The sequence below is a fragment of the Falco peregrinus genome, chromosome 4 (assembly GCF_023634155.1).
Source record: "Falco peregrinus isolate bFalPer1 chromosome 4, bFalPer1.pri, whole genome shotgun sequence".
NCBI lineage: Eukaryota > Metazoa > Chordata > Aves > Falconiformes > Falconidae > Falco > Falco peregrinus.
In genome coordinates, this window is record NC_073724.1 from 66,478,543 (window position 1) to 66,496,640 (window position 18,098).

General features: G+C 46.0%; 1 protein-coding gene across 1 annotated transcript in view; it reads right to left on the bottom strand.

Annotated features, from left to right (window-relative positions):
- The window catches only part of CLDN10 (claudin 10), a 65,269-nt gene extending 47,816 nt beyond the window's left edge, over positions 1-17,453 (bottom strand). Inside the window, exon 1 of the mRNA XM_005235620.4 lies at positions 17,240-17,453. Coding sequence (XP_005235677.2) covers positions 17,240-17,453 — 214 coding nt within the window. The remainder of the gene's footprint in view (positions 1-17,239) is intronic.
- Positions 17,454-18,098: the final 645 nt, after the last annotated feature.

Genomic DNA, 18,098 nt, shown 5'->3' on the forward strand with positions numbered 1-18,098 from the left:
AGGTTAGAATGCTAAAACTGCTTATAGTCTTTGTGGTAACCCAGGCCCACTATTTCCTGTGGTATTACCACTGGGCAAGGGGAACTGATTATGCTTTTCCTGTTTGCAGCCACTTTTTAAGTATTTGAAGGCTGTTTTCATGCCTAAAGTTTCTGCCTTTCTTTAGACCAAACAGCCTTAACTCTTCCAGTCTTTCCTCATAGGTCGCGTTTTGTAAACTTGAGGGATTCTAGTTGCTCTTATCTGCATGCTCTTTCCAAGTGCTCTGCATCTTGCTCCAAGTGTAGTACCCGAGCTGGACACAGTACTGCAGCAGAGGCTTTGCTTGGCAAAGCAGAAGCCATTTCACATCTTACAGACAAGATGTTTTTTATAAAGACTTGCTTTTTGTTTTTGCAGCACAGCACAAGCTGTATGTCATGCATTGTCTGATCCCAGCTGAGAGGATCCTGGATGTTGGATTGATCCCTGCTGGTCCATCTACACAGATCTGATAGCTGACCAGAAGCTTGCGGGAGCTTTTTTCTGTTGAGTTTCTAGTAAGTTATTCAGAAAGGAGAAGGTAGATATTTTGAGGCAAAGGAGGGGATAGGTTATAAGAACTTGACATTGCTTGAGCAACAGTACCAGATGAGACATAGCATTGAATTAGTTTATGATCCCATTTCTGCTAGTGGCATGAAGGAGACAGTAAGGCTGCAAAGATATTGAGAGAAAAGGGGAAAAAAAAGAAATAAATCCATTTAGAAAATATTGCCGTTGGTAGAATTGAGTGAAAGCAGATGTAACCCAGTGAACTTCAAACCCTGAAGTAATGTTATGTCTTTCGCTTACTGAGAAAAGTGAGCAATGACAGTGAAAAAAATCTCTGTCTCTAAAAATCACTTTGTATGACTCATGCATAATCGAAATTAATCTTGTTTGGAAATAGACCTTTCCTCATCATTCCTTCTTTTAAAAAGCTACTCAGGAGCCTTGAACACCTAAAATACAATTCTTTGCTTCCTAGTTCCTCTGCCTTGTAGAGCGGTGCTTTCCCTTCAGTATTATGAACTATAACCGTCTTGCTGCAGGGCTGCGTGCACAAGTGAGCACAACATGGAACTGTTGCTGGACACAGATTTTTATTTGAAATGATCCAGGATGGTAAAACTGTAAAGAACAGGTGGTTGAAAGCACTCATAATCTTTAAATAAGAGTTCCCACTCATTCTTTTGATTAAAATCCTAGAAGTTTTTTGAAATGATCTAATTTTTCCCAGTTGAGCAGTTAGCCTTTGCTGAGATTTCAGAGAACTTGAGCCTGGTCCCTCTTGTGCTGAACATCGTGGCCAAATTGTCACCACCAGGTCAAAGCAGAGCCTTGCACTTTGCATGCACTCTTTCGGCTTTCCTAACCATCTCCTTCCATCAAACTATCTGATGTATTTTGGGTGGCTGTGGCCTATATGTTTTGTCAAGAGCTCTCTCCCTGCCCCATGACCCAGCTGTTGTAGATCAGACTTGCTTTCCCTTGGCTGCAAGTGTTTGGGCTCCTTGCAAATTGTTCCCAAGCAAGAGGAGTGCAAGAGAAAGCCATTCCTATCTTCCTGACTCTCCTTTCACTGGGGTGCATCTCAGTCTTACATACTTAGATCTTGCTGATTCAGTGCAAGTCCTATCAGCTGGCCCAGATAACCACTGTGCCTTACTCTGCCTTGGGCTTGCCCTTAGGTCTCTGCAGTATCCAGAGCAATCACCACACTGCAGCAGGACTAGCAAGTGACCCTAGGAAGTGCTCAACCATTTGCATATTATTGCAAACATAAAAATAATAATAAAAGACTGTGGGATGTGGGGTGGTGTGGAGTATCTCTTATCAACAGCCTCCACAAAAGTTCCTTCTTTTGTTTATAAGGAACTGCAGACCAGAGATGCCTGGATTTGCAGACAGGAAGGGTGAGGGGGAAAACACCCCCACTTGTTTTCTCCTTTGAGCAACAACGTTTCTCTTAACCTTAACCAAAGAAGGTAGTGAAGCCACTTGGCAAACAGACTTGTGTTAAGTACCTTGGCTGGAAATGTTTATGCTTGTTCCTGCTAACACACACAGGGCTCAGCTCGGTGCGTGCAGAGGGGAGGGAGGGGGAGGACTCAGCACTCCCCCGCGCAGCTCACCGCACCCCTATGCCACATGTCTGGGCAGGAGCTGGCCCACAAACGGTTACTGCTGCCTGCAGGGAGGGATGCTGGCTTCAGCTGCCTGTCTCTCCTCCTGCCTCTCTCCCTAGATGTGGCAGGCACAGCTCCTTGAGAGGAACTACTACCAGCAGCCAGGGCAGGGGAGCTTCACCGCTCGGAAGGAAGTTAGCTGAGCCATAGGCTGGGGGTGTCTGCACCCCCGGTGAAGCCCAGGCCAAAGTATGGCTATAGCAGTGCAGGATGTCCTAGCCAGAGACCCAACTGGCCATTGACCCTCTGAGAGTGAGCCCTGTACCACAGGCTGGAAAGCGAATGAGATGCACAGAGCTGGAGAAGCACAACCCCTTTGCTCCCTGCTGTACCCCTGCACTGAACATCTCCAACCATGCTGCATCGCATTTGCTTTAGGGGAAGGTGGCTCTACCGTTTGTAGCATCCTGTTCTCTCAGGGACACACATTTCCAGCTGTAGATTATTTCTTTGCCTTTGACAATCCCATCTTCTACCTCAGCCGAGTTCCCTGCACCTCCTGGAAGGATGTACCCATCTCAAACACCTACACAGAGGCAGCAGTAACATCGCGGTCCCTCTGCAGCCTGTGCTGTCAGATTCCAGTGTCAGCCAGAAACACAAAAGGAGCCCTGTGATGGTCTCAGCTGGAGATGCCCTTGGGACAATAAGGTTGAGGGAGAAAAGAAAACAAGATGAAGTCCATGGGGTTGGCAGGGGGTGTGCAGGATGGCCATACTGTGATCACAGTGCCCCAGGCAGTGAGGTCCCTGGCAGAGCTCAGTGAACAGTGCCAGCCTGTGGTGCTTGCTCAACCTCTGGGACTGTGGGGCGAGTTCTGGCTGCCATCAGGGCAGCGAGTCTTTCTGACTCAGCAGGAATTGACCCAAATCCCTGGTAAGGAGGAAAACAAATTTTCTGCCTTCCACTTACATCCTGTCCCTGGCTGTGGTGGGTGCCCTTGTTTTAAAAGTTGAGGTCCAGGGCTTTGAGTCGGACAATGGGTGACTTCTCATATGGTGGAGCATTTTTGTCAGGTTGCATCAGCATTTCAACAAATCCCACCTCTGCGTACACCCAACATGGAGATTTTTGTAGCCTAGTAAGATGACACCCAGCTCAACAGGAAAGCAGGGAGCTTCAATCTGAACAGGGATGCATTCATGAGGGTCAAAAACCCTGTTGGGTGGCAGCCCTGCAACAAGGCAGGCAAATAGGTCTGTTGAAAAGGACCTGAGCCTTGCTGCACACAGAGGCACAAGAGTCACTGACACTTGAAAATCATAGAATTATAAAATGGTTTGGGTTGGAAGGGAACTTAAAGATCATTTAGTTCCAACCCCCTGCCATGGGCAGGGACATCTGCCACTAGACCAGGCTGTTCAAAGCTCCATCCAACCTGGCCTTGAACACTTCCAGGGATGGGGCGTCCACAGCTTCTCTGGGCAACCTGTTCCAGTGCCTCACCACCCTCACAGTGAGGAATTTCTTCCTCAGATCTAATTTAAATCTACCCTCTCTCAGTTTAAAGCCATCACCCCTTGCTGTATTGCTACAAGCCCTTGTAAAAAGTCCCTCTCCAGCTTTCTTGTAGGCCCCCTTTAGCTACTGGAAGGTGCTATAAGGTCTCCCTGGAGCCTTCTCTTCTCCAGGCTGCACAACCCCAACTCTCTCAGCCTGTCTTCACAGGAGAGGTGCTCCAGCCCTCTGATCATCTTCATGGCCCTCCTCTGGACTCGCTCCAACAGGTCCGTGTCCTTTTTATGTTGGGGGCTCTAGAGCTGAAGGCAGGACTCCAGGTGGGATCTCACAAGAGCAGAGTAGAGGGGACAATTGCCTCCCTCAACCTGCTGGCCTCGCTTCTTTTGATGCAGCCCAGGGTTCAGTTGGCTTTCTGGGCTTCAAGTGCACTTTGCCAGCTCATGTTGAGCTTCTTGTTGGTGTGTTCAACAACACACCAAAATCTTTCTCAACAGAGCTGCTCTCAATCCATTCTCTGCCCAGCCTGTATTGATACTGGGGGTTGTCCCAACCCATGTGCAGGACCTTGCACGTGGCCTTGTTGAACTTCACGAGGTTTGCTTGGGTCCACCTCTCAAGCCTGTCAAGATCCCTCTGATGGCAACCCTTCCCTCCAGCATGTTGACCCCACCATGCAGCTTGGTGTCACTGGCAAACTCACCGAGGGTGTGCTCAGTCCCACTGTCCGTGTTGCTGACAAAGATGTTAAACAGTGCTGGTCCCAATGCCAGCCTCTGAGAAACACCACTCATCAATGGTCTCCACTTGAATGTCAAGCCATTGACTGCAAGTCCTTGAGTGAGACCATCCAGCTTATTCCTTATCCACCCAGTGGTCCATCTGTCAAACACGTCTCTCCAGTTTAAAGGCAAGGATGTCATGCGGGATGGTGTCAAATGCTTTGCACAAGTCCAGGAAGGTGATGTCAGTTGCTCTTCCCTGATCCAAAAACACTGTAACTCCATCACAGAAGGCCATTTGTCAGGCACAATTTGCCCTTAGTGAAGCCATGTTGGCTGTCACCAGTCACCTCCTTATTTCCCATGTGCCTTAGCATACTTTTCAGGAGGATCTTGCCAGGTACAGAGGTGAGAGTGAGACGTACTGGCTTGTAGTTCCCTGGCTCTTCCTTTTTATCCTTTTAAAAAATGTGGGTTATATCTCCCTTCTTCCCGCCAGTGGGAACTTCACCACACTGCCACAACTTCTCAAATATGATGGAGAGTGGTTTATCCACTTCATCCACCAGTTCCCTCAGGTCCCATGGATGCATCTCATCAGGTCCCATGGACTTGCGCACCTTCAGGTTCCTTAGATAATCTCGAACTTGATCTTCTCCTACAGTGGGCAGCTCTTCATTCTCCCAGTCCCTGCCTTTGCCTTCTGTGGCTTGGGCGGTGTGGCTGGAGCACTTGCCAGTGAAGACTGAGGCAAAAAAGTCATCGAGTACCACAGCCTCCTCCACATCCTGGGTAACCAGGCCTCCCATTTCCTTCTGGAGAGGGCCTACATTTTCCCTAGTCTCCCTTTTATCACCAATGTACCTATAGAAGCTTTTCTTGTTGCCCTTGGTGTTTCTAGCCAGATTTAATTCTGTCAGGGCTTCAGCTTTCCTAACTCGACCCCTGGCTTCTCGGACAGTTTCTCTGTATTCTTCCCAGGCTACCTGTCCTTGCTTCCACCACCTGTAGGCTTCCTTTTTGTGTTTGAGTTTCTCCAGGAGCTTCTTGTTCATCCATGCAGGCCTCCTGGTGTTTTTGCCCAACTTTGCCTTTGTTGGGATGCATCAAATCCTGAGCTTGAAGAAGGTGATCCTTGAATATTAACCAGCTTCCCTGGGTGCTTCTTCCCTCCAGAACTCTGTCCCATGGTACTCTATCAAGCAGATCCCTGAAGAGACCAAAGTCAGCTCTCCTAAAGTTCAAGGCAGTGAGCTGGCTGTGCACCCTCCTCACTGTCCTAAGAATCTTGAACTCCACCATTTCATGGTCACTGCAGCCAAGTCTGCCCTTGAGATCCACATTCCCCACGAGCCCCTCCTTGTTAGTGAGAACAAAATCCAGCATGGCACTTCCCCTCCTTGGCTCCTCTAGCACTTGGAGAAGGAAGTTACCGTCAGGGCATTCCAAGAACCTCCTGGATTGCCCATGCCCTGCTGTGTTGTCCCTCCAACAGGTATCAGGGTGGTTGAAGTCCCCCATGAGGACTAGGGATTGTGAACATGAGGCAGATCCCATCTGCCTATAAAGGGCCTCATCCACTCAGTCTTCCTGGTTGGGTGGCCTGTTTGGGTGTAGGAGACCCCCATTATAATGCCACCTGTCCCTGCCCTCTGTTTAATTGTGAGCCATAAGCTCTCAGTCAGCTCCTCATCCACCCCCAGGCACAGCTCCATGCTCTCCAGCTGGTTGCTGACATAGAGGGTGACACCTCCCCCTCATCTCCCCTGCCTGTCCTTCCTAACGAGCCTGTATCCTTCCATTCCAACACCCCAGTCATAGGAGCCATCCCACCATGTCTCCATGATGCCAATAAGATCACAGCCCTGCAGGCATGCACGTGTCTCTAAGTCCTCTTGTTTATTCTCCATGCTACCTGTGTTTGCGTAGAGGTATTTAAGCTGGGTCCCCAAGGAAGCTAACTTCCTGGCTGGAGCAGCTGGAATTCTCTTGTGCTGCTCTGCAGGTGCTCTCCTGCTGCCCTGCCATCCCTTTCCACTCTCTGGGCATCTGTTGCTGTCGCTGGCATCAAACTGGTAAGACTGGGATGGAGTGAAGTTCCCCTCTCCTGGCAACTTTAGTTTAAAGCCCTCTTCACCAGCACTCTTCAATGAATATGAAGAAATGCTGAATTTCTGTGAAGAACTGAGTTTCTAGGGACAATATTAAGTTAACATGATAGTGGAGGTTTTGTAATTGCCACTGAGTAAAGCAAAAATACTTGCAGCATGAAGATGTTGAAAGGTGGTGTAAATTCATTGCATCAGTTTTTCTAGAATATAATTGTATCATCTGTTTTGTAAGGTGGAACATTTCCATTAAAAATATGCTGTGGAAAAGCCAGATGTCATTAATGATTATTTGGTTAATTAAAATGCCTCTTTTCCCCACATTGTGACATAGCTACTTCTGTTATTAACAAAAGGTGGATGACTCAGGGCCCAGTATGCGGTGTGTTGCTTGCTTGGGATGGGATGCCAGCCTGGGGCAGCTGCTTGGGCTCATGGTGGTCTTGCAATGGAGAAGCTGTTTATACCTCTGGAGAGTCCTGTTCTCCTGGTCACCCAGGATACGGTTAGTGAGTAACTTTCACTGTTTCTTAGTGGCTGGGGTTTGGTTTCTGTTTTTGCTGCTTACAGGATGGAATATCAATAGAAAGGCTTTTATCTGACATTCTGTGTTATTGTTTAGAAATTCATTTGTGAAGAAGGAAAAGGCAGTCTCCAAATATTAGAAGAATTTGGCGGATTTCCATCTGCAGCGGAAATTCAGAACTTCGGAACTCTCATTTCCTCTGGAAATATGAATCAGTTGTCTGCTCCCCTGAATATAAGCCCAGGACACATCTTTGTGCCTGACTGCAATCTGCAGAAGAGTATCCTCACATCTCCACTGGGTACAAAAATAATAGCAAGTATAAAATTGGTAGAATGGACCTGGTAGAAAACCAGTATATATGTTATTATGAAAGCAAATCTGTGAGAATATTCAAGTATTCAGTTTTGCTTCTCATTTTGACTGTCAGGTTATGCAGTCATACTCTTTCAAATACCAGTAGAGTGTCTGTAATGAACTTTTGGGGAAATGGGGGCTAGCAAGGAAATTTTGGAGTCTAACCTAAAATCACCTTATAACAGATGAATAACATATCCAGTTGATGGTGTACAGTATTAAAATCTATGGCATGGAAGTCTTGATTTATGGAAAACTGTTTGATAGTATAACATAAATCTTAGCTCAGGACGTGGAATTTTAAAATTCTATCTTTAAGGAAGTTAATCCTGAGGATGCATTTTACTACAGCTTTGTTAATTACCTCCAGACTAACATACATTTACTTTGGAAAAGTTAACGCGGTAAAACAGAAACATAACTGTAAAATGATCACATCAGTAGACTGTTGGGCATGGTCTTCAGAAGTCTTCAGTGCCTCTGCTTTTTTAACTGTTTCAGGACCTCTTTTAGAAATTTAGAGGGCAAATATCTGGGTGACCAGTACAAGGTATTTAAGGTGACAGATGAACAAAATGTTCTCAGGAAACTTTGCATGTGCCTGAATTTCAATATATGCTTTGTCAGATTAATACCATAAATTATTAAGTTCTATTTTTTAAAATATTTGGACAGGCTGAACAGGCTCTCCTAGCATCCCATAAAGGGTCACTGTAGGTGAAGAACAGGAATCTGTTTTTCCAACTGTCTCTCCAGGCCAGCACATCTGCTTATCCCCCGTCAGTCCCGCACCAGGCATGAAGTAGAAATAAGGCCATCTTGTTCTATAGGTCAATCCTATTTAGCCACCATCTTTGTTCTTGAGTGACCTCAGCTAGTTAAATGTGAGTTCATAGGGTCAGCACTAACAGATTCTGGCAGGGTTGTTGGTTATCTGTGCCACCTCATCAAATTACTCCTTCTAACGTCTCTTGTTCTGTTTCCTTTGATCCTGGTTTCATGCCTTTCTGCTCATTTCTGTCCAACAGAAAGAATCCCTTGGAACAGGAAGACTTTGCTAGCTTATTATTAATAGTGAAATGAATGAAGGTTTGAATGCTTGGCTTTGTGACCTGAATTTTGTTTCGAATATATGTGTCTTAAAAAAAAAGAAAAGTAATAAAATCCAGGAAGATTTTAATGACACAAACCCATTATTAAATCCTGAATACCATCAAAAGGGAGGTGCTGCTTCTTCACCTCAATAGTGAAATGTCATCGGAAGTGCTCCTTTCCTTGCCAGGTACCCTGCTGCCAGGCCTGTTTATCTTGTACGTTCAGCTTGGGACCCTTCTCAGCTGCCCAGCTTCCAGACCTCTGCCTCACCTCCTGCACCCCTGGCTGCTTGCCCCTGTGCTGATTGTTTGGTCATCAGGTCCATGGGCTGCTGCCTGGTTGTGCTGGGCAAATGAGGCCATGGACTGTGAGCACGAAAAAGAAGTGCCCTAGAAAATAACAAAGCCCTGTTTTAAGGCACAGCCACCCGAGTTGATGTCCTCTCTCCTCTGTTAGGAAATGTATCCCTGGAGAGAAAAGCCATGCAGGAGCCTTGGACTTCAATGTCTACTCTGTAGAGAGAAGACCGAGTGGATTGCTGGCATCTGTTGGGCACAGCCAGAAGTCCCTCACAGCACTGGCGCTAGGACTGAGTCAAGGAACAAGTGCTCTGAAAAAACGGGAATCTGAAGCCCTCAGTAACACCCCTGGTAACACCTCTGCTCCAAGTATTTGATTTAATTTGAATCAGTGAAACACCCAAGAAGATACATCAATCAGCCTCTAAACCACCAGAGTCCCATGGCACCCACTCCAGAGAAGGCTTATAAGGATAACCAGACACTGTAGGGCTAGGTGCATGTGGAATATGGAGAGGAATCCCATGTGTACAGCTCTATCAAAATGGCTGCACTCATCTAGCATCTTGCTTGACATTGCAAAACTATGTGTAAGTACTGTAAGACAGAATAACACCTGCATTGAGGGATTTAATACCCCTATTGTCTGTGTAGCAATTTATTTTTGCTACCAAATTGCCACTTAACTCACACTTGCCCAGCCAACTCCATATGGTATCCACAGCAGAGATGATTTTTAAGTACTTCACACACACCACACACACACACTCCCCCCCCCCCCCCCAGTTTCTCATCTCATGACCATTGGCTACACTGATTTTCCCATACCCATTCCCCAGCTCTTTGCTGCTCAGCCTCTCTCCTCCCCCTTGTACCGCTCCCGGAAAATGTCGTATGTGCTAGAAGGCTAAAGATTTAAAATCTTGAATCTCAGCAGTATGAATTCCAAAACTGATAAATCAGTTTTAATGATTTGTATTTCTCTCTCCTTCTCTCACCCATCCACCTACCATGGCTGTTTTTGCCAGGTCTCCTCTCCCCTCCTGCTGCAGGGATTTGTGAAAATGAAATGGATTGTATCTCTGTAACTTTGAATGAAGTGCTGGTTGTAGCACAACTGCTTAGAAAGATTAGAAAAGGTACACTAGCCTTAGGCTCCTCAGTGCACACTAGAGGGAAGCTCCCCACCCACCTTGGTGTTCACAAGGCAGACCAGGGTAAAAAACCTGTTTGAACAAAGGTATTTTAAGACATTGGCTGCATACCAATTACTGCTGAGTCCTATTCATTTTGCAGTACACTCTCTGCTGCTATGTAGGAGTAATCAAAGACAGCTAAAAGCAAAATAAAGATAACAATCTATCCTGGCATGAGTATTAGAAGATGAAAGGGCTTTGTTATTAATGCCCCAATAACAAGCTTTGCATTCCCATCCTTGCACCAGCTTTGTGGAAACCATGCGAGCAAATAGCAGCACTTTACACCTTCCAGATTGCCTCACTGATTTTCTGCAAATGAAGACCACCTGTGGGGGACTGTCCACCTGGCACAAGCTCTTCTCCAGGTTTTGAGAAAAGTGAAAAAGATCTCAGCACCATAACCTCTGCTCTTGTACAGAGGTGGGAAGACAGAAGGCTTATAGCACAAAAAGAGGATTGAAGAGATGCTGTCAAATCGCCAGATCTAAACAAGAGCTAAAAAGGACAGCTGGTCTGCAATGCCTTATGTTTTCCTGAAATCCTGCAGATTTTAAAGCAGTGTCAGAGCCTATCCTTTGTAACCTGCCACCAGCTTCTCCTCCAAAATGGCAGCTGTCTGTGAAAACCTCCACGGTCAGTGTTTTCCAGCTGGCCCATGCAGTCTGGTCCTGCAGTTCTTGGACTTACTTTGTGTATCTTTCTGGCTGCAGTAGGCACACCTCTTTCCAGTCTGCCCCATAGCTCTGGTCTGTTCTGGCGCAAGTAGTTGGTCAGAGCCAGACAGTCTTCACAGTAAATAGCAGTAAACAGTGATTCATTGTGGTTTAGATTCATGAATTTCCAGAGCTTCTAGATTAAAATCTTGGAAACAGAGAGCTCAAAGAGAAAACAAAATTTGGCATCAGGATTCCTTGTGAACCACTTCAAAATCTCTAACCTGTGTTCCAGCTCTGAGATCCATAAATGTGTGTTTCCCAGAGTTGTCCTGCCTCTTGGGGGATTCCTGGGCTCTGAACGCTTCCTCTAGGAAGCATCCTTCCATCTCCACAGAAGCCCTGGGTTTTGCTCTGGAGCTACTGCAAAGCTGTTGGTGGAGCTCACTAGGGGGAAATCTCTTAGATACTTGGGAATTAGCCCCCTCCTTCAGTTCACATCTGTTCTAACAGGGACTTCTAGGTCAAACATGGCTCTCTGCTTCATGAATGGCTCTACTGCATACGAATCAATTCCTTCCCTTACTTGAAACAGAATAACTCCTACCCAGGCTGAACTTTTCAATTGATGTTCTTCTTTCACTGTTGGGGGTGGGGAGAGGGGAGAGGGTGGGCAACAATATACAATACAACAGATTAAAAAAAAAATATTGCTGTATATTGTAACAATGTCTCGTGACCTCTAGTGCATTACCAGCTTCCCCTAGAGACCAAACATGCATTTCAGGCTACCCTGTTTGACTGGGAGCAGGCCTAGTCATCTAATATTAGAATGGAGGCCATGAGCTTGGAAAGAGGCTTTTGCTACAATGGAGAAGCAAACTGTGAGAGTGGAGAACGTTTTGTTACCAGGGCTTAACACCATTTCTCTGCATACACAAAAGTCCCTGTGCTGGAATCAGCATTTCAGTCAGTCCAGTGACCCTTCTGCCTGCTGAGAAATTGCGATTACATTGGAATTAAGCCATAAAACTCTGCGATAAATTCTGGCCATGTCTCACGGTCACCGAATTTGCGCTATTGATCCTAGTGTCTATTTCTTTTTATATTGATGCAACTTTGCTAATGCTGTTTTGACTATTTTTCTAAATTAGCAAATGATATTGTACTCATTGGGCAGAAAAACTTAATGGAGGGGTAGCTTAGTCTATTGAACACAAATCAACCATACCTCCCTTCTGTTGGCGCTTCTCCTAGAAGGGTTTGCTTGCTACAGGAAAGTTCTTAGGCACAGTTATCCTCTAACCTGAGTATCAGACCCCCGTGACTCGGTCCCTTTGACTACCCGGACTACCCCTCAGCAGACTTCTCCTTGGCCGGCCATCAGTCTGAAGAAAACCTCCCGGATGGATTTCTCCCTGCTGATGGCTGCAGCCATCCACCCCGCGTGACTGCCCGGCCCTCTCCCCTTTGGACCTCCCAGAAGTGCCCGCTGCTGCTGCTCCGCCGCGGCTCTGGCTGGGTTGCACCGCTCCTCTCCTGCCGCCGGCCCGGGGAAGCCGGGGCCGAGGCACGCGGCCGTTCGGGGAGCAGAGGGAGCGGCCGGGCCCAGCCGGCCGGCGCGGCACCCCCCGGGCACGGCCGCGCGTCCCCGGGGCCGCCTTGCAGCACCATGGAGAGAGGAGCGCGCCCGCCTCCCGCGGGCGGGCAGGGAGCGGGCAGCGGGCGGGAGCAGGGAGCGGGCAGGGAGCGGGCAGGGAGCGGGCAGCGGGCGGGCAGCGGGCGGGCAGGGAGCGGGCAGCGGGCGGGAGCAGGGAGCGGGCAGAGAGCGGGAGCAGGGAGCGGGCAGAGAGCGGGCAGGGAGCGGGCAGCGGGCGGGAGCAGGGAGCGGGCAGGGGGCAGGGAGTGGGCAGGGAGCGGGAAGCAGGCAGGGGGCAGGGTGCGGCCAGGGAGCGGGCAGGAGGCAGGAAGCAGGCAGAGAGTGGGCAGGGAGCAGGCAGCAGGAGGAAAGGGAGTGGGCAGGGACTGGGCAGCGGGAGGGCAGGGAGTGGGCAGTAGGAGGGCAGTGGGCAGGGAATGGGCAGCGGGAAGGCAGAGAGTGGGCAGGCAGAAGGCATGGAGTGGGCAGCAGGTGGGCAGGCAGTGGGCAGTGAGAGGGCAGGCAGTGGGCAGGGAGTGGGCAGCAGGCGGGCAGGGAGCGGGCAGTGGGAGGGCAGGCAGTGGGCAAAGAGCAGGCAAGGAGTGGGCAGGCAGCTGGCAGGGAGCAGGCAGCAGGTGGTCAGCGGCAGGCAGCAAGACGCAGAGGGAGAGCAAGCAGTGGGCAACGGGCAGGGTGTGGGCAGGGCATGGGCATCTGGCAGGCAGCAGGCAGCAGGTAGGCAGGGAGGAGCAGGAGTGCATTCGCTGGCCCCAGTCCTCACTCAGCCTGCCCGCCATGTAACCCCACTTGTGATGTGTGTGGAGCAGCAACATTGGCTGCTGGGGGACTTAGCAGTAGGTTTGCTCCTCATAGGCTCAGGAGAAGCCTGGCCTTGGCTGCCACGCAAATATCTGGCCAGGTCATTGTCGGCTGGCAGCAATCAAATGGCTAGTGTGTTTTCCTTGGCAGTAAGTTTCTGACTAGTGAGGGAAACTCTCATGTCAGTCCTTTCCTGCTCTAGGCTGAGCCCTTTGGGAAAGTTGCTAGTGCCACCCCAAAGCGTGGCTGGAATTGCTCTCCACACCCCGATGAACTCAATTGGTGTTTGACTGTGCAAGGCTGATCTGGGTACCGGTGCTGCAATAGCAGTTGCCTTGTTTCAGCTTCCTTCCACTCCTTAGCTGCACTACAGTGGCAGCTTTGTGAAATGGGAGCTCTGAATCTGCCTGTCAATGTGACCCAGAATGCATGGGCATTGCACTTTCCATATTGGCTACCATCAGGATAGCACTACTTGCCCTACCTGGCTCCATCAAAACAGGCACTAGCAAGACTAAGAGATGCCAGCGGAAGATGAGAGGCTCTAACAAGCAAGGATTCAAGGAATCTTTTCTTCTACTTCCTGCTACACCTTCCTGAATGTATGGTATGGAAAATCAGAGTGCAAAGGAGTCATGAAACAGCGCTGTAGGCAAGGCTTGCCAGATGCTGAACTAATTGTTTGAAGAAGCCTAGTAGCTGCCCTGACAGATGAGGGAAGTGTCACAGAAAAGGGATGTGGGCACAATAAATTTTGCTAGTTACAATTCTGTCTTATGTGAATGAAACAGCTCTCTGTTGCATCACCAATGGCAAAATACCTAAATAAAGCGTCTAAGCAGTGCTAGGCAACTAAAAGCTAGTTTTTGTCAACTGTGGATAATTCTGAGATTGTAAAAATCAGGATGATAAACATGAGAAGAATGAGAATAGAGTTAACTACTGCCTGTAGAGAGAGCACTGAGGAGTTAGCAGGAGACAGTGTGGGTGGAAACACTGTCATAAACAGTATCTTTCTGGAGTCCATGATAGCTTTGACTCCAGTGGAGTCAGGAGCTTTAGTTCTCAGGCTAACCCTTTGAAGGGTCTTGAGGGTCTTTCTTACTGGTAAGGACTGAGAGGTTAATCACAGGTTAGTGGTTTTGTTAAACAATATTGTCTTTCTGCTAGTTTTAATTTCTGGCATTTGTTGACACTGAGTTTGTGCCTGTGTGTAATGGTCCCTTGGTTTTGATCCCATAATTTCCGTGAGTATATCCAGCACACTGATAATCATAACCAAGTTAACTGAAAAGGCAATGTTCCCAGATAACATTTAGCTTGCTGTATTTTGTGTCAGATCTGATGAATGACTTTGTTTCATACTTCTCCCAAAGCAGCTGATTTAATAAAAGATACTGCTTCTTCCCACAAACATTGCCGTAAATGACTGTAGCTACAACAGTATTACTATCTGTGCTACATTAAATAAGTTGTACTCCTCCCAAGATCTTTCATCTGAATGTTTCGGTCACTGCAGTGGAGTACACTGTGGCTGTACATGTGAATGTACAATTTGACAAGAGCCCAGCCAGCTTGTATACTGTTAGCAGCATGGTTGTGCTAATCCAGACTTCCAGAAACATGAACCCCTCAAGATCTGTAGGTGGGCTGGGTTGCAGAAGGTGAGCTCTTATTGCCTTGGCTACGCTCCTATCAGCACAACTAGTCCTGTAGCTGAAAGTCAGTTCGGGCAAATACCTACATACCGCCTATGACCGCAGGGTAATCCTGTTCAAAGAAAGACCTCTGGAGTCTGTTCTGTTTACTGTCAAAATAGTAAAAAAATCTTAAAACTTCATAAAGCTTGCATAGAAGCCTCTCCTGTAAAATCATCCCAAAAATACAATCAAAACTTTAACGATCAAATAAATCTGCTTTGGAGTAGAATGACTTATGTTACTTATTACTAATGATTTCTGTGAGATAACCTGAAGATGGATAGGTAGGAATGCAGTGAGGAGCTTGTGTAACAGAGTTATCTTTGTCTATAGGATAAAATGCAAATAGATTCCATAAAATCATAAACATGCAGAAGAAAAAGTTATATTGCCAGCCCACCCTGACGTCAGTTTGTCAATAACGACGATGTACTTCTTTAATCTGAGCATTTTATTGTTTTACAATGTAGGACGGAATGAGAGTGCAAAGCTCTTTCCCTGTTGAACTCTTGTTTTCCTTGGATTACCAGGAGTTTATGTTTAGCAGGTTTTCCAGACAAAATGCCTCACTCCTTCCGAGTAGTGTTAATGCTACATGTAACATTACCCTTTGCTGGTGCATGCACTGGCAGGTTAAAATTAGACTTCCTAAATGTCACTACAGCAACTTGCTACTCTCTTACTTTACAAGAGTACAGTACTTTAATTTGTTGTGAATTTGTTGTCTATGTTACTCTAAACAGCAAATAAGCAAAATCTTACTTAGATAAATACATATTTAATGAATGCACATGTAGTGATGTGTGTTTTGTTTATTCAGATTCCAATCTGTTACTGATCAAATAATAGTAGCAACACAAAGTGGCAAATGGATTACAGCTGATTGTTCTGAAAGCAGTTTTTGTACTACTAATAATAGCAATAATGGCAGTTTCTAGTTACTGAAGTACTTTACATTGCTTAAAAAAATTTGATCATGTGTACCTCAGAAAAGCTGGTGCTTTTTTTCTTTAAATCTCAGCAGAATTAATGTATAAATGGTTATTTGCAAAGATACATAATATTCACTTTTAAAGCATATGTGTGAATTTCTATGCCTTTTAAGCCATTTTTGATGAACAGCATTCTTTAAAAGAAGTAAAACTCTTCTTATCCATTCACATCCCTCATGTAAGATTTGTGATGGTTTGGAGCAGGGCATGATAAAATGTGTACAAAAATGATAATGAGTTTTATCTCAAAATCCTCTGTACATGCAAGAGTTGATGGGTATGTCTCAGCACACAGTCTGATGTGGCAGGGGTGTGAAAGGCAAGAAAAGGTATGGATCTGTAACGTCCCCATGATTCCATGTTTCCATGTGTGTGTGTGAGGTGTGGTGTGCGTCTATGACCCTGTTTATGTAATATGGTAACAACCGTGCAACAGTACATTTTATATCTCATTCAGCCACTGCCTGTTAATATCTGAGAATTGTGCTTCTTTCTGGTCTCATAAAAGCTTTGGAAGAGTGGTTCTGTCTAGTCTGGATTTCTTCTCTGTTTGCCTAAAATTCCAGTGTCTTAATCCATTTTTCCTACTCCAGCCTGACTCCATCTTGCTTGCGTGCTGCCCACATCCAGGAGAAGCAGTCCCTCTGCCCTTGCCCTCATGAATGCTTACATACTGTTTCACTGAAAACACTATCTTGCTTACTGTCTCAAGGCTTAACAGCAAATGGAAAACAAACCTCTTCATTTACTGCTTTACACACAGAGCAAAACAGAAAACACACTGTGTAGCAAATTTTTGGTTAGTCCCTGTCTCTGAGAAAACCTGTTCCTGATACAAGGCAAGAAGATCCCCCTTGTTTTTACGCTCTGATAGACAGTTTCCGAATCCAATGCTTTCCATTAAAATGGACATTCTGAAACAGAACACCTTTGATTTTCAATGTTAAAACATTAGCCTGTGATACAGAAAGTACATACATGCACACCTAATTACCAGCATATGAATATTTGCATAGTATTCATGGATGTGGTTCTTTGCTATCTAATTTCATTAGATACTAGGAAGAGTACTGGTAGGTGTCACAGGCCTTGCTATCTTTCCTCTTCTCCTCATCCAGCAAGCAGGATGCTTATTTTTGCATGGAAAATAAAGCTGGAAGACAGTTTAGTCCATCTTTTTGCTAGCAGTGGTTTGTTACTGATAGTGTATTTACTGGAACTTTGTCCGGTATACTTATCATGTGCTACCAACCACAAGTAGAGTTTACTGTCTTTTTTGGAATACAAACCTTTCCTGCAAAGTTGTTTCTGATATTCTGCCTACAATATCCTTTGCTTATATTCATCACATTGCTTTAATCGTAATCTCTTGTACAAGCCAAAATAATCTTTCTCTCCTCAGGCTCACATCTTGCAATACACATAGCTCTCTGTATGTTCCAGTAAAATTACACTTACTTACCTTCCACTTTGAAGATGGTAAGGTGAGGTCTGCAGTGAAAAGCACCCAGTGCATTGCCAGCACAGTTCATCCAAAGACCCTGGAAAACCCAGGTTGCAGTGATAACGGATGATGCTCGACTAGTGACTTTCCACTCATTTGATGCAGTAGCAGCAATAGCAGCTCCTAGCCCACAGAAACAAAATATGAAAGCTATAATCTGTATTCCTAGCATGTTTCTCTGTAACCCAGGGACTTAGTAATGCCACTGCGTGGAGAGAAAAGTACTTTAGTCATGTGAGTAAGCAAAAAGGCATAACATAAGCAAATTATACTTGAACAACTTTAGTAACGCTACAGAAAGTTAATGTGGCTGAAAGAAACTGTCATGCTTGAGTGATTTAAGAAAAGCCCTAGGCATTACAAATGTTTAGAAATAAAGTCGAGTTATGATCTTATGGGAGGCAATTACTAGTACTTACTTACTAATTTCTAATTGTTAAAATTAATTAAAATGTTTTAATATTTTTTTCAATTAAGGTATTCCAGTTAATGCTTAATTTTTAGTTAATTGGAAACTTAGAACCATTGCATCTAGCAAAATAAGTTCAGAGTCCAAACTGTACAGCGCTATTTAACAGATTACCATAACATTTTAGCAGGATCATGCAACACTTGAAAAATAAATTTTTAAAAGGCTGTGAAATTAGTTCAGCCATAACTAGCTACCATATAAGCACCTCTAAAACAGTAGCATCTTGGAGGCAACAATGGAAACAGCTAGTCATCCCTGAGCAGTGGTGCAACTGCAGTAGTCAGCCGAATGAACCTTGTGTAGCCCCCATTGAGACTTCTTTGGTCAGTGTAGAAAATTTACTGC